Source organism: Porites lutea, chromosome 1 (assembly GCF_958299795.1).
Source record: "Porites lutea chromosome 1, jaPorLute2.1, whole genome shotgun sequence".
NCBI lineage: Eukaryota > Metazoa > Cnidaria > Anthozoa > Scleractinia > Poritidae > Porites > Porites lutea.
In genome coordinates this window covers 12,944,608-12,969,607 of record NC_133201.1, presented here as the reverse complement: position 1 = coordinate 12,969,607, position 25,000 = coordinate 12,944,608, and the positions used below count along the sequence as shown (strand labels likewise).

General features: G+C 39.7%; 1 protein-coding gene across 1 annotated transcript in view; it reads left to right on the top strand.

Annotated features, from left to right (window-relative positions):
- The window catches only part of LOC140945523 (nephrocystin-4-like), a 50,551-nt gene that overhangs the window by 6,489 nt on the left and 19,062 nt on the right, over window positions 1-25,000 (top strand). The window contains exons 4-17 of the mRNA XM_073394539.1: window positions 2,012-2,111; window positions 2,285-2,343; window positions 3,202-3,354; window positions 3,880-3,947; window positions 10,992-11,072; window positions 11,568-11,624; window positions 12,762-12,879; window positions 13,187-13,329; window positions 14,606-14,797; window positions 19,488-19,714; window positions 20,241-20,289; window positions 22,030-22,148; window positions 22,405-22,596; window positions 24,271-24,336. Of these exons, the coding sequence (XP_073250640.1) occupies window positions 2,012-2,111; window positions 2,285-2,343; window positions 3,202-3,354; window positions 3,880-3,947; window positions 10,992-11,072; window positions 11,568-11,624; window positions 12,762-12,879; window positions 13,187-13,329; window positions 14,606-14,797; window positions 19,488-19,714; window positions 20,241-20,289; window positions 22,030-22,148; window positions 22,405-22,596; window positions 24,271-24,336 (1,624 nt within the window). The remainder of the gene's footprint in view (window positions 1-2,011; window positions 2,112-2,284; window positions 2,344-3,201; window positions 3,355-3,879; window positions 3,948-10,991; window positions 11,073-11,567; window positions 11,625-12,761; window positions 12,880-13,186; window positions 13,330-14,605; window positions 14,798-19,487; window positions 19,715-20,240; window positions 20,290-22,029; window positions 22,149-22,404; window positions 22,597-24,270; window positions 24,337-25,000) is intronic.

The following is a 25,000-nucleotide window of genomic DNA, read 5'->3' as shown; positions in this document are numbered from 1 at the left end:
GGGCAAGGGTCATCCCAGGAATTGTTGACCTTTTGACAGGAATTCAGAACTTGTTTGGATTTGGTATGGCAGGCACTGTGTCTGGGAAAGGGGTACAGGTGTAGATAGCTCTTAATTTTTACTGGAGCAGGTGGTTCTTTTCCATGGACTTACCAGGTACATGTAGAGGTGCATTTGCGTTTTACAAAACTAAACAAAAAAACTCTTTACTCTAGTATTCAAAATTCAAGAAAAAGGACACAACAGTTGCACAAGAAAATAAGAGGGTCCAGGGCCGTGCCCTAGCAGAGCCCGGTGGCCCCTGGCGCCCAACTTTTGCTCCTGGGCGACTAGAAAATCTCAGATTTTTCATACAAATCATATACTGTACACCCTGGATTTTACAGGTTCAGAGCACTGGGCGCCCTTCAATTTTCCTTAGAGCACAGCCTTGGGGTCTGATTCCAGGCTGTGAAAATATTCTATGCCACCCTCAACAACTATGAGGAGTTTATAAATTATGTTAAAAAAAGTTTTTATTCAATACTCATAAAAATACCCATGTACAGTGCTTCACTGAAAAAAAGAATGAATGTCGAAGTTCGTTTAGATAGGCTTTAAAAATTAAAGTGCAATAAAACAAGACAACAAAACATATGGTGTAATGGAGGGAACACCGCTCCACGATCAGCATAAAGCCCTACTTATCTCCCCGGTGCTAATTTACGCGTGCCGGGTCGGACAAGTTCAGGTAGGTCCAAAAAAAACAAACTTAATACGGCCTAACACTTCACGGCACTACGAGCTGAAACTTCCAGCCAGCATTGTGCAACTTAATGGAATGGTGTAGGCAAATATTTTGTTCCAGGAACTTTATCTTATCAGCACTACAAGCCAACTCCGGAACGTGCTGGAATACAATCAAATATAAAAGTTTGCATTAAAATCAAAGCTTGGGGAAGTTGCTGTGAGACTTAAACGGAAGGCGAAAGAAAGCAGTGAGCCCATGTTTATTAGGAACAACAACAAAGCCTCCAAGGGGAGGGAAGGGTGGGAATTACAAAACTTTAGGACAATTGTCTTGAAGTATTCCAACTTAGCAATACAGCTCGGAGTGAGACACAGGACTTTTACCAGGCCTTTTATAGTCCGAGTGCTATCCCAAGGTAAGCCAATGAAGAATACTGTACTACTGAATAGAACATGCACCTAAAGTGATCCACGAGATATGCATGAGGAAAATATTTTTACAAGCCATAGAAAATGATCGATTCATTAGAAACTAGCCCCAACTGCAACAAAAACAAGGATTGCTATTGTATCAGTAATTTCCCAGCTATAGAAGTGATTTTACGTACTATCCAGTACTTTTACCCACTACAAGTAAAATTCTACGAGATTTGATAAGGGCTAAAGCATAACACTGCGTTTCATGATGCTGATTTAAGGCGTCACGTGCCATTAACTGCGTTTTACAATTGAGCCGTAAAACATTCAATATCATTTCTCTAAATCAACATCTATTGTCCTAAAAGTCCTCTTTCGATGTCAAAGTCCATTGAACGCGATCCCCTCAAGCATAGGAGGGATGTTCTCAGAATTGCAAAATTAATGAGATTGTGGGTCTTATCCAAGACATCGTAGTCGAGTAGTCCTCGCCTTTCTTGGCTGACAGGAGTTCCGCTAGTCGCTTGTGATAGACTTGACACTGAGGTGCCATGCCACCTGTAGAAGTGAACACCAGCGGCGTGAATGTGGCTTGTTCCACCTCCATAACTCGGCTTGCATACATACGTTTCTTCTCGTGTTCATGCTGGCAATACAGTACATTTTCTGAGGGGTGAGGTCCTCGTGCGATTCTACATTTGGGTACATCAAAGAATGTGGAACCCTGTCTAGACCAAAAACCCATGCATGAAAGTCAAGCCGGGCATTGGGGGCTGCATTAGCCCCCCTGGCTAACGACTCACCGGTAATTTCCTGCAGATTATATGTTAATAGTGTTATCATCTTTATCTTATTTTTCTTTCAGTAAATGGCCAAAGTTTTGGATGTGGCTGGACTATAATCAGGATTTTTGATAGAGTATCTGATCTTCCTGAAACTAATTCACGTCAGGCTCCACCAAAAAGGTATAATCTTCCAAGTTTTGAATACACAGTTAATTAGGAGGGTAGCGAAGTCTGCTGTGTGACTTTAATTACCAATTAATGGTAGATCCATTGAACATTGTAGCTTTACTTTTTCTAATTAATGGCTGCTGTGTTGTAGAGGTACTCATAGTTTTGTTCCTTTCAAATTTTAGTTTTCCTTTGTACTATGGCTCTCCTGCTAGCCTGGTTAATATCTCAGAAACTATTGAAGGTAATAGTAATTAATGTAAAGTTTTGAAAGAAATGGATGGCTACCCAAAAGTAACGTTAAATTTTGGACCTCATTAGTAATATTATTCCTGAAAGTGGCAGTGCTCCTGAAAGTAACAGCTCCCCAAAGTAACATCTGTTTTTCAGACCTTCCTTTTCTTGCTCTTTATGATGTGAGAAAAATAATGCTTTGATTCACTGTACCATCCATCACTGCCTAACATCAAACAAGCTTTATTGCTATATTTTGACCAAGAATTTGGCCTGTCTATTTGGTGAAAAGAACCTGCCTCTCACTTGCTGTTAGCTTGCCTGTAACAAACAACTCAGGATCTTTTGTCAGCATTTCCATGGCTTGACGATCGACTGACTTTTTAAACTCGTTATTTATCACAACTTCAAGAGGCTTGACCTTGCTTGTTGCCCCTGGTGGGACTAAAGCTAGAGCAATATGACATGATCCTGAATGTCAAAGAATCAAAGTTAAGGAGCAGAGAGAATTCACTGAGGATTAAAGCAACATCATGCTTGTTATGCGGTTGTGGTCAATTTATTTATTTATTATTTAATTTATTTAATAAATGACACATTTTGACCACCCAAAAGTTGTGGCCTCCCAAGCTTGCTTATTCTGAAAGTAATGGGGCCGCTTTTTTCTGAACTCATGGTACATTGTTTATCTTTTATTCTGTTACCATCCTCAGAATACACCAATAATTATTTATTTAGAAATGGCAAGTATTATTTTAGTCATAGAATCACATCTTGAAACCACCTTATATGGTAATATAACCACAGCCTGGAAACTCCATATAACTCATATCTCAGTTTAATTGAGCATTTTTGTTGGTCTCTGCAGAGTCTCCCAGTCTGTGTGCAGTTGAGGCATGCAGTTTGAGTTTTGTTCTTCAAATCCACCCACCGCTAGAGAGAGTGTTTCATCTGATTCCTGAAAATGCTGTTTTGAGTGGTGATGACTTTGTGCCAGGAATTTTGGAACCACAACCTGATGGTTAGCATATTAAGCAATTTATTGCAACAATTCTGTCTAGGGTTGAGTTTTACAATCCTGGGTTACATACAGTGAAAACTTATATGCCCTGTTCGCATTTAACTCAAGATTAGAGCTAACCAAGCTTTGAACAACTTCACCCAGAAGATACTAGTAATTAAAAATAGATGCTATTGCATAAAGTTACAACTGCAGCTGCCGTGTGCTACTACATAAGGTATTTATTTGACCATTAGGAAAAGTAAGAAAAAAAAACTACAATATAGTTTCCTGCTGACTTAGTCAAAGTGTTATAAATTATTGCTGTGAAACAAGCACACCCAGTTTATTTAAAACTCCTGATGATGTGGGTTTGGCTTTTATATTGATCATCGCATGTGAAAAGTCTTTTTGTAGCAATATCAAGACAGTAATCAAGTTCTTTAAAAATGCAAGTGTCATGCTTAATATAAAATTTATGTTACTTTTTAAAAGATGTGTAATGTACTAAGGTCATTTCGTCTTAGTCGGATGTTTCTTCTTTAGGCTCAGGAATTGTTGACATTCTAAAGAAACCCAGGTTGGCAAAAACTACTCCAAGCTTTATTAACAAGGTATTACAAATTGTACATTAACGTCTAGGTGGCCTCTGGTAGTCTCTCTACCAGTTTAAGAGTAAATTACTTGTTTGAGTTTCATATTGTTTTGCTTTAAATATCACATATGAGGCAAAATTGCTGAAAGCTGATTGGCTGAGACAGGGGGCATTTTTTTCTTAAGTAGGACATTTTTGGTAGTAGGATTGTTATTTGTAAAATAGAGTTAACTAATTAGAGCTTATTGCAGCCTTCATTTTACCATGCATACTCAGTATTGTTGGCTACAACAGCCACATTATATTTAGCATATGATAAAGGACATTACGTGACTTTTTTCTTGTGCAAGAGTGGCCTGTTTATTTAGATATTCACAAGAACTGACCTTGGGTTTACAGTTTCTTAATAACTATGCTTTATTGTTGCCAGCTGTAAGTGATACTAAGTTGTGCCTATAGCTGTCATACCACTTGAGTGCTTCTTTGTTTTTTAGCTTCACATGTTCATGCTGTATTTTTATTATGTAGCTTACCCGCATCAGTTGTTTATCTTTTTGAGTATGCCTCATCCTACAAGTCTGGATTCCACAAACCTTTCGCTCTTCGAATGTCAAGCCCTCCCAATGAATCCCTTGATTCTTTTGGCTTCAGCCCAGAATCTTGTCACCACTGGAACAAGGACTCTCTTGGCGGAAAGGATTTTTGAACATGAACGACCGAACGAGCATGGTCCTCAACGCATCAACCTTCATGCTCCAGCTCCGCCAATGCCTCCCTCTAATTCCACTGTATCTCAGGACGTTCAGCGACCTTCTTCAGGCACAAACTTCTCCCTTAGCCAACTTGACCAACTCCGTGAACTGATAGCCAAAGCCATTGGTCCCCAATGTTCTGGCTCCCATGAAGCTCTGGGCTTGTTAGCAAACATACCGCTCCTTTCCCCCGCAAGCCCTACCAACAGTGCGGCATTCAACGCCTCACAATAGAACCTGCAACGTACTCCAAATACTGTACAAGATGGCAGCTCTGTGCAATTCCAGCCAGTGCCCGGTCTGCCCTGGGCTCATGCCAAGTCAGTCAAGCTGCATTTGCTGTTCCCCATCACGACCCTACCTTGCCACCACTACCGGCAAATGTGGGTACATTGATTTCAACGAACTTTGGTCGGGTAACATGTATCCACATCCCTCCTTTCGCCTCCTCCCAGAACAACTTCACCCTCAATCTTGACCCTCAAGAGGCCACCACCCTAGCTTTCGTCCCTTCTTAGCACAAGAAGTGTCGTATCGTGGTCAATCCTCCTGGTTGGAAGCCTGGAAGGTCTTCCTACACTCAGTTTTATTACTTTACGGGGCTTTACCCACACCTTGCCTCAGACCTCCTCGCATATCAGGCCCAAATTTGCAAGTTTAGTAGTAGATTTAAAGCATCAGCCTGCTTTGTGTATGATACAGCCTTTCACTACAATGCTGCCTCCAATGTTTCAGTGGCATGGGGGAAAGTTAATGAACAACTCTACAATGATATTTTAAAGGACGAGACCCTCCCCTACTGCATCCATTGCCATGCCTATGGCCATCGTACCTTGGGTTGTCCAACTAGATCAAAGCCTCCTCAGCCTTTTCATCCCTCCACGGCTTCCTCCACCACTTCCTTCTCTGACACCTTTGGTTCCCCTTCCACTGCCCCCAACCTCCCATCACAACCCAAGCACCCCCAACAAGCAGTCATCTGTCGTGACTTCGACCGTTGGACCTGTGGCCACCCCAACTCTCAATAATATTTAAGCACATCTGCAACAAACCAGATTCCAGAGGAAACCACCCTGGCTCCCAGTGGCCAAAACTACCTCAGCTGTAATCTTGTCCTCCCCTCCACACCCATTAGCTTTCCCAACTTGTCTAAGGAACTCAAGCATTATCCTGATCAACATTTTGACGTCGTGTCTACGGCCCTGGCTAAGGAGGTGTCCAACAGTCATACCGCAGAGCCCTTTCCATCACCACCTATCCCCAACCTCCAATGTTCCCCTCTCAGGGTAGTGCCTAACAAAGATGGCACTTGGCGGCTTATTATGGATCTCTCCTCTCCCCATGGTTCTTCAATTAATGACTACATTTCCAAGGAAGGCTTCACCCTGCACTACACTACCTTCGATCAAGCAATCTCCCTGGTGGCACATCATGGAATGGATGCCCTCATGGCAAATCTTGATATCTAACACGCTTTTCGACTCTGGCAGGGCAACTCTTACATTGATCTCTACCTCCCCCTTCCTCTTCAATCGCTTAGCCGATGCCTCCTGAAGACCAACTTTCACATTCAGGACCTCATGCATTTCCTCAATGACTATTTACCAACTCTTCGGTCTGCGCTCACATTGTCAAACCATTATTTACGTGGCCTCTCAGGTGGGCATACCCTGGTCCCCAATAAACTTGTAGGACCCACGACCCAAATGGTTTTTTAGGTATCCTCATTGACACCACCTGCATGGAAACATCCCTACCCAATATGCAGGCCACTGGTTTGCTGGCCTCCAGAACTCCAGAATCGAGCAATCCAATGGAAAGAGCTTTACCCCATCTCTCTTACATGTCTTCTCTGGGGTGATCAGTGATCTAGAAAGAAGCTCCTCTTCCACTGCAGCAATCAAGCTGTAGTGGACATTGGGGCATCAGGCCCCAGGGTTTTCCCTTATGCGCAAATACGCGTCAGAGACGAATTGCTTCGCCGAAAAAGAAAGAAAGGACGCAAAACACCAAAGAGAACCGGTCTTCTCGGACGCACACGTTCTAGAGCGATAGTTTACTAAAAATTCGTTTAGAACTGCGTAGATCTTCAACAAATCTCTTTTGAGAATAAAGTATAAAGACTTTTGAATCTTCTTCTTTGGTCTGACTCCTTTTTTAAAACTAAAAAGAGCCATACTCACTTGAATGGTTATTGAGCTTGCTTTTCTGATGTTCCGATTGAAACTCCTTGCAGAGGCTTGGGAACTGATGTCTCATTGTGAGGCATTCTGGGACAGAAAGTAGATTGAAAAAATGTTGCGGATTCGGAATCACAGCCTGGTGAGTCCATTAAATATAAGAGGCATTTTCTGCCTGTTTGGTTGAAAGAATTTACATGGTTGCCATATCTGTAAGTCAACAGGTAAGAGAAACCCTTTCACAACTACAGGCTGTAACAATCTTCATAAGTCGACCCTGGAAATGCACCAAAAATCTAAAGATCACATTTTGAGTATCAGTGACCTCAAGCTTAGAGAAAGCTTTCAAGTGACAGTTTCAAATGCAAAGAAGAACATCGACAATCAAACCCTGGAAATTACAAGGAGGCAGATTGTTCAGCTTAAAACAGTGTATCTTATGACTAAGAACGACGTTGCCGCTGATAACTTTATTCCAGTAATGGAACTTCAGGCTGCGAACAGTTGCAGAGATGCTTCTGTTTTTTAGAAGAAACCTGAAAATGTTTCAGAGATTTCCTGGAATTTGTAACAGTGCTAACCTTAGGACTCCCACTGTTCCCTCTGGGACCCTCAACCTTTGGTTAAAGGAGTCCTAGGGACTCAGAAAGGAAAATATTGAGGGAAAACCCTGACCAGGCTCTTCCCAAGACCCCCTAACCATGCACCTTGTCTGCTCCATTTTCTTTAGTACTGCCACCAACCACTTTACAGTCCTTGTCACTCACTTTGTCGGCACTAATAATGCTGTCGCTGACTCTTTATCCTGTTTGCAGATCTCCTGGTTCTGCTATCTCACATCAGCATCAGACCCGGACCCAACCCCTGTCCCCCTCGACAATTTTATTTGGCAGACCGTCTACCCTTCCTCCAATCTCAGGAGATGGTGGACTCAACCCACCACTCCTACCAGGCTGGCATTCGGTGATACTCTAACTTCTGTGGCTCCAGAGGATGGCAAAGTTTCCTTGCCACTGAGATCACACTACGCTTCCTGTCGCCTTCTTGGCTGACCAAGTCAGCTACAAGACCATAAAGTTATATATGGCAGGCCTCCTTTTTATACACACCAAAATCAGCCTACCGGACCCCTTCTCATCAGCACCACTCCTTCATTTCCTCCTGCTTGGAATCAAGTGCACCATAGGGCTCTTATCTTGTCAGCGCTTCCCTGTAACAATGTCCCTTCTTCGACAGATTAAGGAGGAGCTATCTCATACCTCTGATTTCTGGCCATCTGATAAGCTGATGCTGTGGTTGGCGTTTACATTAGCCTTCCACTGCTTCCTCACCTTCAGCATCACAATTAAATCCCCTAGTGCATCTTTGCACCACTTGTCCCTTCTAATGGGTGCCTCATGTTGCATCTCAAGTCATCCAAGACTGACCCTTATTGTCAGGGCTGTTTCTTATTGATTGCCCCCTCTCATGGTTCAGTCTGGGTTGTCCACAATCTTCCAAAAGTACCTTGCTTTGCATCCAACCAGCAGTGCATCCCCTCTTTAGTTCTTCCAGTCTGGCAGCCACCTCACCAGAGCCAAAGTTACTAATATTCTTCGCACCCTCCTCCAGCATCTTGGTATCCCAATAAAACTGTATGCATCCCACAGTTTTAGAATTGGTGCATCCACCTCAGCAGCTGAGGCTGGCCTACCTCCTTGGCTGATCAAAACACTCACACAATGGTCAAGCAACTGCTTCACTATTTACCTTAGAACTCCGCCTTCTGTTCTTTAGAAGGTTCAAAGCCTCTTGGCTACCACAAAACCTCAGGTCAGGGGGCCTGGAACCTTCTACAAGGACGTTGCACTCCTACTTTTCCAAAGTCAGTTAGTTCACCAGGCACTATTTGGGATGTCATTGGGTGCACACCCGCCACTCTTACCAGTGCATAGCAGGCTGGGAGGGACCCCCACCCCACCTTAGTTTACTCAGTTATGTTGCCTCCTTTATTACTGTCTAGGGTGTGTTGCTGCCACCCTCATTGCATTACCCAGTTAAGGGTGTGTTGCTGCCACCCTCATTGTATTACTCAGTTTAGGGTGGGTTGCTGCCACCCTCATTGCATTACCAGGGTGTGTTGCTGTCACCCTCATTGCATTACCCAGTTAAGGGTGTGTTGCTGCCACCCTCATTGCATTACCAGGGTGTGTTGCTGTCACCCTCATTGCATTACCCAGTTAAGGGTGTGTTGCTGCCACCCTCATTGCATTACCAGGGTTTGTTGCTGTCACCCTCATTGTATTACTCATTTTAGAGTGTGTCGCTGCCACCCTCATTGCATTACCCAGTTTAGAGTCTGTTGCTGCCACCCTCATTGCATTACCCAGTTTAGAATGTGTCGCTACCACCCTCATTGCATTACCCAGTTTAGGGTGTGTTGCTACCACCCTCATTGCATTACCCAGTTTAGAGTGTGTCGCTGCCACCCTCATTGCATTACCCAGTTTAGAGTCTGTTGCTGCCACCCTCATTGCATTACCCAGTTTAGAATGTGTCGCTGCCACCCTCATTGCATTACCCAGTTTAGAGTGTGTTGCTACCACCCTCATTGCATTACCCAGTTTAGAGTGTGTCGCTGCCACCCTCATTGCATTATCAAGTTCAGGGAGTGTTGCTGCCACCCTCATTGCATTACCCTGTTTAGAGTGTGTTGCTGCCACCCTCATTGCATTACCCAGTTTAGAGTGTGTTGCTGCCACCCTCATTGCATTACCCAGTTTAGAATGTGTGGCTGCCATCCTCATTGCATTACCCAGTTTAGGGTGTGTTGCTGCCACCTCATTGTGTGCACCTTTGGGATGAGTTGCTGCCACCCTCGCTTTACCTTGAGCAGGTTGCACCCAACAACCTTTAGTCCCATTTACTGCCAAAGCTTTGTAGTTGTGTACTTTCTTTGCTTAAGTCTACATTATTAGTGACTAAGTTGTTAACAATAGACCATACTTGCTGCTGATAAGCTGAGCAGGCACTGCCTACAATTAGTGGGTTTCCTGCTGTAGCTGAAATGAATTTGTAAAAATGAAAGTACATGTAAAATTAATCCTTAATTGCCCTGGGGCCCATGCAACTTCATGTACATCATAAAATGATCTAAGAAAGGCCCTCTTTAAAATGAAGGCCTTTTCTCTAATAAATACCCCCTCTACACTTGTATTAGGATGCCCTCTCTAATAAACACCTCTTGACTATTAGATGCCCCCATGAAAATTGCTCCAAAATACTAGGAAATAGAGCAAAAACATTCATTACAATTTATTCAGTTTCTTGCTTGATCAATAAGAGTTTTTGAATTGCATCTTGTTCAATGTCAGGTTCAAAGTCGGAATTCTGACATTGAAGTAGAGATTTAGTAAAAAGTGATGTAGATCTCCAAATGGCCTACACTTGTAAATGTTACAGGTCAAAATAAAAAATGTAGTCAGGTTAAAAGGTTGTTTCTCAATTTTCTTTGTCTCCTATCTTTGATTACCCGTCAATTAGGGTTTAAGACATAGAAAATTAAGAATTAACTTAGGTTGAAAAATTTTAACGTTTATTTAATTTTGACTTGTAGTATAGACTGGATTGACTGTAAATTCAAGGAAAGCATGTACGTTTTGTGGAGATTGTTACAGTTATTAGAATGAATGCCTAGATTCTTCTATTTTTTATTTCCCATTTATTATACGCTCCTGCTTGGGTAGCCTTAAATTGAGTAGATACCCAGGGTGTCTATAATTTATGGTATAGGTCATTTTTCTCTAAAGAATAGTAGAAATGGTTGTGATAATTTTCCCACAACTCCACTTTTTTGAAAGCCACCCTTGGTCCAGTAAAGGAAGCCACTCACTGGTTATTAATGTTGTTTTCATTGCATTCTTCAGAACGCATCCGAATCTTCGTGTTCCTTTGGTACAAAGCCACAAATTGTGGAGGTATCGCGGGCAATGGCTGATTGGCTGCCCCTACTGATTTTATCAGGGGCATCTGGGCCAGCAAAATGGACTCTTTTCATTTCGGTTTTGTTTCCATAAGTGACGAAGGCGGATGTATTCATAATAAGTGATTATGGTACCTCTAGTTATTAATTTATTTTTATTGTTTATTTAGTTAAGTGTTACTTTGCATCCATCAGTTGAGGAGTTTGAGGAGGATTTACGTCAAATGCTTAATCAAGACAGACTTCACAAGGTACATACTGACAGGTGTACGTTTACTGATCATTTGTGTGGATGTTAAATTTGACTTGCCACATCATACAAGCCACTAACAAAAATTGGTATAGCATTGCACAATTCAATATTATTTTATGATCTCAGCTAATCAAAAATGGGTTTACCTTGTTGTGATAACCTCTGTGAAGTTTTCTTGTTTTGTATCTGTTATTTTTGGAAGCTCTGTTGTGTTGATGTCTCTCTTTTCTTTGTTTTATGTCACTTGTGAAGGTTCCAGGTTCTTATCCACTGAGGCTGAGCTATCTGTAATCTTCATAACTTCACACACTCATTATCGGCTGATCAGTGATTTCTTGAAAACTTGTCCACATTGTAGAGTTAATGTATCTTTTGTTCAGATAGATGTAGTATGTAATCAAGAATCTCTGGTTAAGGACAAACTTTCATTGTTGGTGTTTTTGTCAACCAAAAAAAAACAGTCCATACTATTATAGTTGTTATTGTTTTGCAGAACAATATAATACCAGATGATGGACTACAGATTTCAATTGTTGAAAGGCGACTCAAGGTTTGTTTACTGATGATGCTAGAATACCAGAAGACTAGGTGTGTAATATGATATACAGTCAACTCTCTCTAAGACTGACACCTTTGAGACCAGTAGTATTTTTTTATCTTAGAGAGATGTTCTTCTCGTAGAGAGTCAACTAAACAATGTAAAGAAAGACAGGGACCAGATCTAGGCAACTGTTTTAGCAAGATTTCCTTATACAGAGGTGTCCATTAAGAGAGAGTCAACTGTACACATAATATGATATAACTACAGTGGCAGTGGATATTTGCAAAATCACATTTTTTTGTATAGACCTAATTGAACTCCAGATATTTCAAGTTTCATTCACTTTGTAATAATTAAATAAGTGGAATAATAGTGATCATCCAGGTGGGCTTAGTCCTGAATAGGACTGTAGTTGACAGTGACTGGTTTCCGCAACCTTTGTGGTAGTCATCTTCAGAGTCAAAGTGGGTTGTATCTCATCAGTTGATGATGTTAAACTCTGGTTATTGCTCTGATTGGTCAATGAACTTGTGTTGTTATTGGACATCTGTCAGTTAAGCCATGGTGTTATTGCATGGCTATATGCATTTTAATCTATCTTTTGTCATAGCAATAAAGGTCCTTACTGTTAGTCAAGTTGTCAGTTTGTCCAGTCACTCATGGTTTGTCATTTTTGCTTGAGTTCTCAATGAGTCGTTGGCAAGGTACAGATAACAGCTAACTTTGATTCAGAGGTGTTTGTCCTATGATATTAAACGAGCCTTCCTAAGTAAGATTTTGGTAGTAGTTTGTAGAATGTATCCTAACATTTAGTTTTTTGCTCTCCTCCCTGTCTGCCCTCTGGGCTGTCTTTGTCTTTGACATTAATTTGTAAGCAGTTGTTGTAAAGTGATCATTGGTTTGTGTGTAACATACAATGCTGTTAGGTTGTAGGATTCCTGTAATAGTTTCAGAGTTGCCTCTCACATAAGGAATTGTCACTGTCATATAAACAGGGTGAGAGTTAACGTGGGACTGAGTGTTGAGGTCGGAGGTGTTGTAACAAAGTCCGGTTTGTAGTTGTTTTTACTGAAAATGTTGTTACAACTTTTTTAACATTGTTTTAAATAAATCTTGTTTTATTAATTTTATATTTTCTCTGAACAGGTGTCAGTACATAATGGCTGGAAGTTTGTCAGTGACCCTCACATTGTCTACCTGGAGCCTGAGTATGAAGGAGGAAAATCAGGCAAAAAATCAGCTGCATCCCAGTCATCTTTACATGGTAACTTAGGAGTACCCTTTATTTTACACAGTACTCTCTTGTTTGCATGGTACATTTATTTTTAAATTGAGCTTTGTTGAGCTTTGTTTGTGACTCATCATTACTTTTTTCAATGCAAAAGTAATGCGAAGTAGAGTTAAATTGAGGGAAATTTCAAAGTATCAATTTTTAGGTTGCAGTAAACTTGAAAGATTTATAAGAAAGGAAGAGATTGACATAAATTCCAAAGAGCGATCCAAAGTTTTCAAGATGCAGAAACCATTAATTTAATTAGTGTTGGACTGTTGTACATCAATCATTTTTTCAGGTAAAATTATTTCTTTGGTTCTGCGTAGTCGACTAGAGCTTAAGGAACTTGTTCATCACCCCCTGTTTGCTATTGTATTTGAACTGGAGTATGTTATGTCTGAGCCATTTGCTCAACCACTGATTGAGACCAAACGAAAAAAGGTTGGTAATAGTACTGTCAGTAAAAACCTGCGAGTTTACTATAACTGTTAACTGTTACCTACAGTCACAGACAAAAGTAGTTGCGAAGGTTGTACAACTTAATAGTAGTCCATTTTAATCCTCAAAAAAGAGAGTTTTCCAATTTGCTAACTATCCCCCGTCCCCCCTATTCAATGTTGGGATATAACAGAATAATAAAGCGCACAAACATTAACGTTTTGCTCAACATTGGGCCAGGGGCGAGGGGAGGAAGAGAAAAAAGAGAAAAAAAAAGCAACCTTCCCGACACTTTTGACAATGATTGTAGGTACATGTAAAGGGACAGTCAACTAAGGTTAAGGTCCTGCAGCGTTAAGATTTGTGAAGCATTATTTTTGTTCAAGATACTTTGAATTACAGAGGTGTCCAAGGAGGTACATTGTATTTGCAATAGTCCTGCTCAAGTTTTTTCCTTATTCTATTTTAGATTTGTTCTTAGTCGTCTCCTCAGATTACACAATCCCAATTTACATGACTTGTACTGTAGTTGTTTTACAACCAATGTATTCACCTACATGTATGGTGTCTTTTCACTCATTTTTTAAAATGAAGATGTTTCTCAGTCAGTCAGTTGTCTTAGGCAATGACTTGTGATCACTCCTGCCAGTGCTTACCAGAAAAATGCTTTAAATCCCAAGGGATTTTAGATGTACAGTATCATATGTTAACTTTTGAGTGGGATATCAGGTACCTAACAAAACTTGATGAAAATTTGACCACTGCCACTCAGCATTACCAGTTGCTAGGAAGTACATTCTTGTACATCTGGGGAAACAGTTGATTCATGTTCTTGGTCATGTGGTACCACACTGTATTGAGGTATTTTGGCAGTTGGTGTTTACTAGTGGATATTAGTAAAATCCAACTAGTGTCTATTATCAATGCTGCATTCTGATTGGTTGAGCTACTACTAGGCTATATGTTATAGCCCACTAGTAGTGAAAAGTGCTGGCTTGAAAACCAAAACAATGTTTGGCTGAATCGCGTTTTGCTAGCTAAAGTTGTTTTGTTTCGATATTTTTGACCAACTAGTTGAATTTTACTGAAACAATTATTCCTCTTGCCCTCATGGCCTCTGAGTCAATAGCCCTTCAACCTTCGGCCTCAGGGGCTATTGACTCAGAGCCCATTTGGGCTCCAGGAATAATTGTTAATTATTATCAGTGTTAGTCATTGATACGGCTGTAATATGTTTACAAACCCAACATAACATTACTATTGATGCATTGTGTGTTAGCCATCGTTGTCTGGAAGTTTAATGCGATCTCAGAATCACACTGTAACCTTGCGTTGGGCTTTGTGGCTTCCATTTGATGGAGAGGGTCTAAATGACAGAGAGACAACACTTGAACTCAGTGGAGGCTGTCAGGGATTTCCAAGTAACAGGCTTGTGTACACAAAGACTTCTCCACTTCCATCAGGAAAAAAGGTACGAGGTCCTGTAGCCGGGAGTGTATAGCAAATATAGTACTCGCCACGGTTGTTAACTGGTTACTTTTTCACAGCTACTAGCTTCTTTATCCAAAGGCATGGGGGGGGTATGTAGTGTAAAAAGTGCTGATGCACTGCAGTACTTAGAGGAAAATTTGGTTAAAAAAAAGGTCGTCTGAATAAATTGATGGGTGAATGCAAGATTGTACATGTGTTGCAAAGGCCCTTTCCTGTTTGCTTAATATATAGATTTAGCCACAGCTAAAAGCGAAGCTCCCATTAATAAATTTATAGCTTAAATCAAACAATGATTTTGTATTCCACAAATCAGTTAACTTAAGGGCACATACATGTGACTTTTGAGGGAAAAGCTAAGTGATTTTGGAGTGAAAAAAATCTTGTATCGAGTTAATATAGCCTTATTTGTACACCAAAAAAATAGTCTTCGGTCACATTTAAGAGCAATAATGGCTCTTCACAGTAGATAAGGCGTGGAAAACAAATTCTTGGAAAACAAATCAGGCCGAATTGTTTGCGTTCCACAAGTGTACAAATTCTTGCCAATAAATCTGGGTGCGTGCAAACCATTCTTTTATTTTTTTTTATACACCACATCTGAGGAGAAAGAGTACTGTGAGGTGCTGTTTTTATCATGCAGACCTCGTACAAAATGCAGTATTTCACAATTTTTCAAGAAAAATTGCATTCATTCAATACTCAGGACCATCGAAGCACGCGTGGACTTTTAATTAGCGAAAACGTTCAAAAAATGTCCAAAATCACCTATACGGCCAGCCGGTTCTAACTTTTGACAAGCGCCAAATTTGCCAAGAAATTTTAAAAGAGTTACGCTTCAACGTGATAAAAAATTTATTGAGTCTATTTTTTATTAACGGTTTTATAACCATGTGTAATCTGTGTAAAAGCGTTTGATACGCTTGGCATTTTGAGTACTCCTGCAAGCGATGTTTATGAACACCTGAAAACAAACGGCAAAGCGATGAAAATTACACTTTTGAGACTACCAACAATCAATAAAGAAATATAATTCAGTAGAACATTTACAGAGACAACAATTTTCATTCACGAAAACAAATGAGTATTTAGGTGTCTCTAAGAATCCTCAAGTCTTTACTAGTAAGCTTAAAGATTAAGGTTATGTTTTAAGCCGCCGGTTTCCCGGTGTTTGCTTTTTTCAAAGATGAACTCACGACAAGAAAATCGCTCAAAGCTTTCTTTCTACAGCCAAGTACAGCCAAAATTATAACTAAATATTCTTCGGAAATTTTTTCGTTCTATTTACGGTGAATTAATATCAACTAAAGGCTTTTTAAAGTTCTGTAAGCTTAAGCTTATATCAAACCTCATACTAGGTCAGATCAGTGTCTCAGTCAAATCTTAATACAAATGTGCATAAACTAGCGTCATAAACTGTGCCACTGGACTTCATGAAATTAGATATAAATACAATAATTACTCAGGCTTACCATATTTTGAGATGCAGCTCCTGAAAGCTAGCAAGAAAGGCAAGGATTGCTTGAGCCTTTATAATTCTCGTACGCATCCAGCAAGGTGAAAAACAAAAACGATGCCAACCGAAATCGGATTATCGGCTTTGACAAGCGACGCATTTCTCAACCAAAAACCCAATAAGCAAACCAGCCATGAATAAGAGAACACTCTTGATAGCAGCTGTATTTCATTTTTTACATCCAGTGGAAAAAGACAGTTGAAAACATCACAAGTTGACTCAAAACTCTGTCAGCTTCAGCTGTCAAAGTAAACAACTTTCAAGATGCTGCATAAATTTTACGCATGAACTCACCTGTCAAATTTTAACCAATCAGAGCATAAAAATTGGACGTGGAGCGTGACCAACACATGACCATGGTTAGAAAAGGTCTTCCCCGCCTGTATTTTAAAAAAACTGGCTGAATTTTTGCGTCTGTGGTCAGTTTGAAATCAAAATTGTTATGGTGCTGGGCAATACTGACATAAACACAACATATTTGATATGAATTAAAAATAAAAAAAAGTAAGCGTGAGCCTGCGATCATTTGAAAACGAGTAAATTGTCAGCGGATAACTTCAAAAAAATACTCAACCTTGATGGGTCGACACCTGAGCCCGCGATACGGTCAGGTGATACTGGTCAGCGGATACCCTCTTTTGACAGCTGTCAATTGATGACGACATTGATGCCCATTGATGTGCAATCAGCTTTCTCCTGGGCTCCCAAAGTAGCTAGAAAGTGTGAGAGTAAACATTGGTATGCCTGTGGTGCGGACGGACAGGCAGCGGGCGGGCAGTGTACGGTCACGTGATTACCAAATTTTCTGGGATGGGTAGATTTACTTACCCATGGTGCTCTGCAGGTGCGCTTCGCGCGCCAGAGCTCCGCTATGATAGCGGGGCTCCCGCGCGCGCGAAGCGCGCGTGGGACAGAGCCCCATACTCTTGGAATATGGTCAACCTCTTTTCGTTTGGTTGTCACGTGATTGACCGAGCGTACGTACGTACGTACGTACGTACGTACGTACGCGTCTACAGATTGTACGGGTGGGGTAGGGGAGACTATCAAAAGGAAGGGAGGGGTGTCTCAGGCGTGTCTTGGCAAGTCCACATCTTTAATATAGGACATTCATTAAGGACATTCACAATATGGTCAATTGACAGCTGTCAAAACAGGATAGCCACTGACCAATATCCCATGACCATATCGCGGGCTCATGTGTCAACTCATCGAGGTGACGTGATTTATTTGGAAGCTGTCCGTTGACCAGTTAATTGTTTTACTAGATCGCGAACAATGTTCAATCTCATACTTTTACTAGTTAAACTGATAATGCACACATATTGGACAGCTGTCAAAACAGCTGTTTAAACAGGGTACCCGCTGACCAGTATCACTTGACCGTATCGCGGGCTCAGGTGTCGACCCATCGAGGTCAAGTATTTTTTTGAAGTTATCCGCTGACAAGTTACTAGTTTTCAAGTGATCGCAGGCTCAAGTTCAAGTTTTTTCTAAATTCATATGAAATATGTTGTGTTTATGTGCTACACAATTAAAATTTTGATTGCAAACTGACCTCGGACGCGAAAATTCAGCCAGCTGTTACAGGCAGGGAAGACAGTTGCTTTTGACTTTTCTCACCATGGTCACGCGTTGGTCACGCTCTACGTCCAATTTTTATGCTCTGATTGGTCAAAATTTGACAGGTGAGTTCATGCGGAAAATTTATGCAGCATCTTGAATCTTGTTTACTTTGACAGCTGAAGCTGACAGAGTTTTGTGTCAACTAGTGATGTTTTTAACTGTCTTGTTCCACTGGATGTGCAAAATGAAATTCAGCTGCTATCGGGAGTCCTCTGTTATTCATGGCTAGTTTGTTTATTGGGTTTTTGGTTGAGGAATACGTCGCTTGTCAATGTCGGAAATCCGATTTCGGATGGCATCGTTTTCGTTTTCACCTTGCTTGATGCGTAAGAGGATTGCAAAATCTGAAGGGATACTGGCTTTTCTTGACACCTTTCAGGAGCTGCATCTCGAATGGTAAGCCAGAGAAATTATTGTATTTGATGTTTGTTTTTTTGGATCTAATTTAATGAAGTCGAGCGGAGTTTATGCGGTCATTTAGTTTATGCACGTTTGTAAAACATAAACTTAAGCTTGAAGCTTGAAGACTCAGGATTTTTAGGGATACTTTAATACTTGTCTTCCTGAATGAAAATTGTTGTTTCTGTATATGTTTCACCGAATTATATTTCTTTTATTGATTGTTAGTAGTCTCTCTTGTAATTTAAATCGCTGTGCCGATTGTTTTCAGTCGTTCAGTGAACATCGCTTGCAGGAGTACTCAAAATGCCGCGCGTTAATAAACCATTAAATGAAAAATAAACAGAATAAATTCTTTATAATGTTGGAGCGTAACTCTGTTAATGTTCATTCAAACACTCGCCACAGCTCGCACTACAAAAGTGAGAACCGGATGGCCGTATAGCTGATTTTGGAAATTTTTTTAACAGTTTGTGAATATTGAATGAGTGCAATTTGTATTGTGAAATACTGCTTTCTGTCTGAGGTCTGCCGGTATGATAAAAACAGTGCCTCATACTACTGTTTCACCTCATATGTGATGTATAAATGGTATAAAAGGTTGGTTTACACGCACCCAGATTTGTTGACAAGATTTTGCAAAGTAAACTTGTCGAACGCAAAAAAGTTGGCCTGATTTTTTTTCCCACTAATTAATCTACGGTGATCAAGAGCCATTAAGGCTCTTAAATGTGATCGAAGATGATTACCAGTTTTTGGGTGTACATATGAGGCTATCAACTCGATGTAAGATTTGGTTCACTCTTGGGCTGTTTGCAAATTATTTTACTCTAAAATCAGGTAGCCTTTCCCTCAAAAGTCACATAAATGTGCTCTAAAGTTAACTGAATTGTGGAATTCGAATACAAGTTTATTGTTTAATTTAAATTATAAATTTATTAATGGGAGCCCCGCTTTTAGCCCTGGCTAAATCTATATATTAGCATTAAATTTCCAATTCTGTCATATCACCTTAACGTATACTCTCACAGAAGTGCTCACCCAGGATATACAGGTTGCTGGCGAGAAAGGAGTTTAGAGTGATCATTGCCACTCCCCAGTACAATACTTAACTGGTCATTTTCTATTCCAGGTACCCAAGTCAGGTGGAACTCTGAAGTTCCTCTTCACTCAGCAGCACAGAAGAACCAGCAGTGTGCGTTCCTCAATTCAGGGTTCTCAGATGCTGATGGTACCAACTTCACCTGGCCTACCTTCTCCTGGTCCATTTGATAGCAATGCTTTAGTAGATGGTGTACAACAAGGGATACCATTAACACCTGGGGTGGCATCCAGGCCTCCACGACCACCAGTACATAGGTAAATGAAACAAAATACACTAAAAATTATTTTTAAAGAGGGTGACACTTGACAGTTCCAAGAACTGATAAATCTGTTATGTTCAATACCATCCATGGTTTGCTCAAGGTGAGATCCCAGCAAGCTGACCCACCAGCCTTTTCAGGTATAAACTTGACAAGGAAATAAGGCATGAGCTAAGCCAGCCTGATAAAACAGCCCAGCCCAGCCCAGCTTGCCAAGCTTGCTTGCCTCATATAATCAGTCCCTAGGAGTCCCTAGCTAGTTGCAGACACTTTCTAGATTGAATTTGAATTTTGAGCGTTGGTTTTAGAGGAGAGGGGAAAACTGGAGTTTACAAAGAGAAACCTGTTATCAGAAGAGAACTGACAACAGACTCAACTAAAATATGGTGTTAATATCAGGACTCAAACAACGGCACAGTTCCTGCTCAAGTAAATAATGCTTCTTTACAGAACATTGATGAACCTTGCAATGTATGATTTTGTACACCTTTTTTGCAACAGTTTTTTACCCTCTGTGTTAGGATGTCAGATGATTATCCAGCTGTACCACCAAGAGAATCTGTTTCGCAGGTAAATGTTTGAATGAATCCAGTGTAAATTATATTTAAGCAATAGAAAACGCTTTCCATATTTGCGTAGCCTGTTATAAATACAAGAGGATGTTCGTCTCAGGTTTGCAAAACTATCTAGAATTCTCCCAACTGCTCGAGTGTTTATATCAGGCTATGGATGTTTTCTATTGCTTTTGTAAAATACCTTTCCCAAGAAAAAAGCAAAACTCTTTATTTATGGCACTGATTAAAACAGAAATTCATGCCAGTCATGAAATGTTGTACACAAAGTTTTGTATGCGAAATTAGTACTTGTTTTGAAAAAAGATGCTTTCCAAAATACAGGTTTTTCTCATTTAAAATGTCAGCTTAAGCAGAAAAAATTGACACAGTGTGTTGTTAAGATTTTCCAAGTTTCAGCCAATGAGGAAAAAGCTAAATAATGTAAATTTGGAGTTTTGATCTCAAAACCCTTTTCATATTTGTGCCTGCAAGATTAGAACATGCACAGCAAAACATCTCGTCATTACTGCTGTGTCTACGTAATTATTCGCAGGCAAACATTTCTTTCGGCCAATCAGAGTGAGCGTACTGACGTCTCCAAATTTGAAACTAAGAAACTATTGCTTCTTCTGAGTGTTTTCTTCCATTAGGTATTACAGCACCTAAGCACTTTATCTAATACAAATTTACAGTTCAAAAGGGTTCTTTGTTTTGTAAGAAAGGACGATTGAATTTTCAGGCTTTTGCGTGGCTTCGTGGCATATCTGTAAAGCAGCTAATTAGCTAAGAACATTGACCACGTTAAATAAAGGGTATTGTTTTGTATTGCAGCATTTGGCTGGCAGCCTGGAAACCTATTAATGAGTTTACGCAACAGGACAGCAGGAAAAAGAGGACAACAAAACGCTTGTGCGTGACAAACGTGACAGGGCTATTACGTGCGTGTTTTGTCATGATCTTCACCTAACATTAATGTATCCTGGTCTCAATGAAATGATCTGTTTAAAGGAGAGTGAAGTTTGGCAACAGGTTATTTCAAACAAAATTATTGTCATACTTGTCACACAAAGTTTGCCGTCTTCTTTCCTCTCCCGTCCTGTTGCGTAAGTTCACTATTTTAAAAACGTTACCGATTTTTTGAGATTTGCTATCTAAACATTCCTTGTCTCAGAATGATTATAATTTTAATCTTTATGAGTTCCTCAAGCAATGAATTCACGTATTTTTAGGAAAAATCAAAGACAGATGTTTCCGTTTGTTCCCGGCAGCCATATTTGTGCCCCTCAAAGGGACACGAACATGGCGTCTCAGCATGCAAAGAAAGTCGTGTCCGATAGCCCGGGGCTAGTGGATTCTGCTATTGGGCAAGTGAATTCTGTTTTTATCTTGCCCGATGGGCAAGTGATTTTTTTTGAGGAATTGGAATAACAGAAAAACTGTGAAATCAATTCTATTTATCAAAAAGCTTTTGGGGCTAGTTGAAATGACATCTGGGCTAGTAAATGCTAGGTTCAGCTTGTCCAAATGGCAAGTTGTAAAAATGATTTTCTTTGCACTCTGCGTCTCCATTCAAAGCTTTATAAATTTGGGTTAAATGCTCTTCTGAACATCTCGCATATGAAATATCGCACAGGAATCTTTTTTTATTTCCCAGATTCTGGACTTTTTTTTTTAGAATTTAACACCTTCTAGATAATATTTCATTATTATGTTTCACCCCTTTTTATTGATCCTTTTATTTCTATTTTTACTTTAGTATACCCCTGTAATCCCGCGCCCTGGTGCCCCCAGTCCTGTGACTTACTTGTCTGAGATGCCATACAGCACAGTTCACTCACCTTTAATTCTCACAGGAACAGGACAAGGGCAGTCAAGGTAATGACTTTCAGAATATTAAGAAATCTTTTTTAACTTTTCTTCCCTTGGACACTGACTATGCTTTTTTTTTTAGCTCTGATACAGTTACCTTTTAGGAAAGTCTGATGTACTAAGTTTACAAAAGGCGATAGGTAAAAGAAATGAGTAGAGCAAAAACAACCTCTTGATAATTATTGACAAGTACATCTTAAAAGATGCAGGCATGTACTTTTATTACTAAAAATTCTGCAAACAAATTTGTTTCATTTTTTAGTGGCCCAACAACATTATCTCGAGCTGCCTATGCTAGACTCTCCAGTGCTGGATTCCCATCAATTGTTGATCGTCATGGTAACCCTCCACTGGTTATTGATCCCAAAGAGGAAGTGCCATTTAACTTAGAAAATGAAGGAGTGGATCAACTTCTTGGCAATGAGATTATTATCCAGTTTTTAGCACTTTCAAGGTGTGTTTCAAAAAATAAAGAATATGTTTACCATGATTTTTGGGTAAATTCATTGTATTGCGCTGCACGTTTTTCAAACCTCAAAGGAATTTTGCATTTTTCTGTTCTGTCAATCATCTTAGCGAACCTCTTAGGAAACAAATGTTTACTTGTGTTTGGTGCATTTTGATCCACTTTGTTTGTTTCTTTGTTTCAAGGTTAGTTGCTTATGATCGCCCTCTTTCAGACAATGTTGACAATAAGCGACTAGTTTTCTTCGAAAATTTTTCTGATCTTTCTTATTCTTGTCTCTTGCAAGAATAAAGTAATGTCTGCCTCCTGCCCTCAACAAAAAATTCTCTCATTATTGCGATTTCGTTCACTATTCTTGAGCAGTCTTGAGTCATTCTTGGTGTTGTAGCTGGGCAAGTGCATTGCATTGTGATTTGCATGGACCCCGTCCCCACTCAAATGATTGACAGAACAGAAAAACCCATTCTAAGTTTGCCAACACACAGTACAATACAACGAATTTGGCTATAAGTAAGAAGAGAGGTTGATATAAATTGTAAGTTGCAGTTGGTATTTAAACAAATGAAGGCAGTGTATCTACTGATACTAACCCAATTGTCGTATGCTGGTTAACAAGTAATGAGATATACAAAAGTCATTACAGAAAGGGTTGCAGTCCAAGACATTATTATTCACTTTCTTCAAATGTATAAATTTCTTTTTAAGCTAGTGGGGCCGGCAATACCTGAAACAAATGATTTAATACAATACAAGCTAGGGTAATAAACTCAAGTGGCAGATGGCAAACCAACTGGTTTTTTTTTTTAATAATATTATTTGCTTTTACTAAAACAGATAGCAGGTGTTGAATTCGCAATTGCAAGACCATTACACTTCCCTATGACAAGCCACCTTCTCTACGGAAAAAAAAATTATCTTTTCTCATTCCCTAAGGGTTGCTATTTCTACTCTCCCCAATCTTCCTGTGTCATAAAACAACAGTACAGTACGAACATAAACATGCTGCCTTTGCCTGCCCAAAATACATCTGCACTGCAGGCTAGGCATTTGAAGGTTTCTATTTGCAGGAAATTAGCTAGGAGTAACTGTTAGATAAGAGTTACAGAATTTAATGTAAATAATGACTAACTGTTCTTCATTTGACCAAGGTCTAATATTTTTTGAAAATAAAAATAATTTACAATTATTGGACAAGGTTGAGCAAAATATCGTGATTTGTCTGTGGCGAGCAGATCAATTATTTGCCGAAGCCGAAGGCTGAAGCAAATAATTGATCTGCAAGACACTGACAAATCACGATATTTTTTGATAACCGAGTTCAATATTGTTTTATCATTCAATCTCCAAGGTTGTTTTTTTAATGAAAATCCTTGGGAAGTGAAGCGATATCTCATTTTCTCACGAGTGATCGCAAGAAGGAGAAAAGCATGGTTTCCTTTATGCATAAGCGGAATATTATTTGCAGCCAAACACTGTTGGACGGCATTGCACATGAGCAGACCATTGTTTGTAGGCAGTTATTTGCAGGTCACGTGGTGGGCTCTCGGCCAATGAAAAGAAAGAAAAATTTGCTTCGAATGATAGTAATGCTTGCATGATTTTAATTTGCATATTTATTATCATTAATATATTATATTCTTACATTCATTATACTTTTTTAAGGTGCTACAACAGGACGGCATTTTTCTCATTCCAGTTTTACCGTTTCCCTCAAGTTACCACTGAAAGGTGTGTTTAAATTTACTGTGGTTACAATCTTCTGCAATCAATTTTTAATGTTGTGGTAAAAGTTAAACTCTTGTTTTGATACATTAATTATCTTCTTTTATGAGACTTCATTCTTTTTCATCACTGACTAGGGTGCAAAAAAAAGTCATGGTCATTAGTCCCCCTCCCTCCTCAAAAAAATGACAAGCTGGATTAATAATAATTTATTTTTTAAATTAAATAATAACACCATTAGCTAATTAATTACCTGCTTTTAATTATCAATTCATTGAAATAATGCATGAAAGTAAAAATTTCAATTTGTCAGATCCGCTGGAAAGACAGCTTTTGTTCCACACAAATTAATTTGAAATGTTAGAAATTATTTGTCTTACAGTATTTTGTTAATTTGAATTCCCGCAGAAAACTATACTTCCTGGAGCAGGCAATTGATAAAAATTGCTAGCAATCAAGTAATTTTTATTGATTGATGATGGAAATTGGTGAAAATCGATAAACTAAATTGCTGTGTCAAATTGATATTATTGATTTTTCATGATTTTAATGATCTATAACGTAAGTCAGCCGCTGTTCTTTTTTGGCATAAGTTAGATAGTACAGTTGAGAAGACACATCCGCGAGTAGCATCTGATCAACAAACATTAAGATGAGAAATGTGAAACTA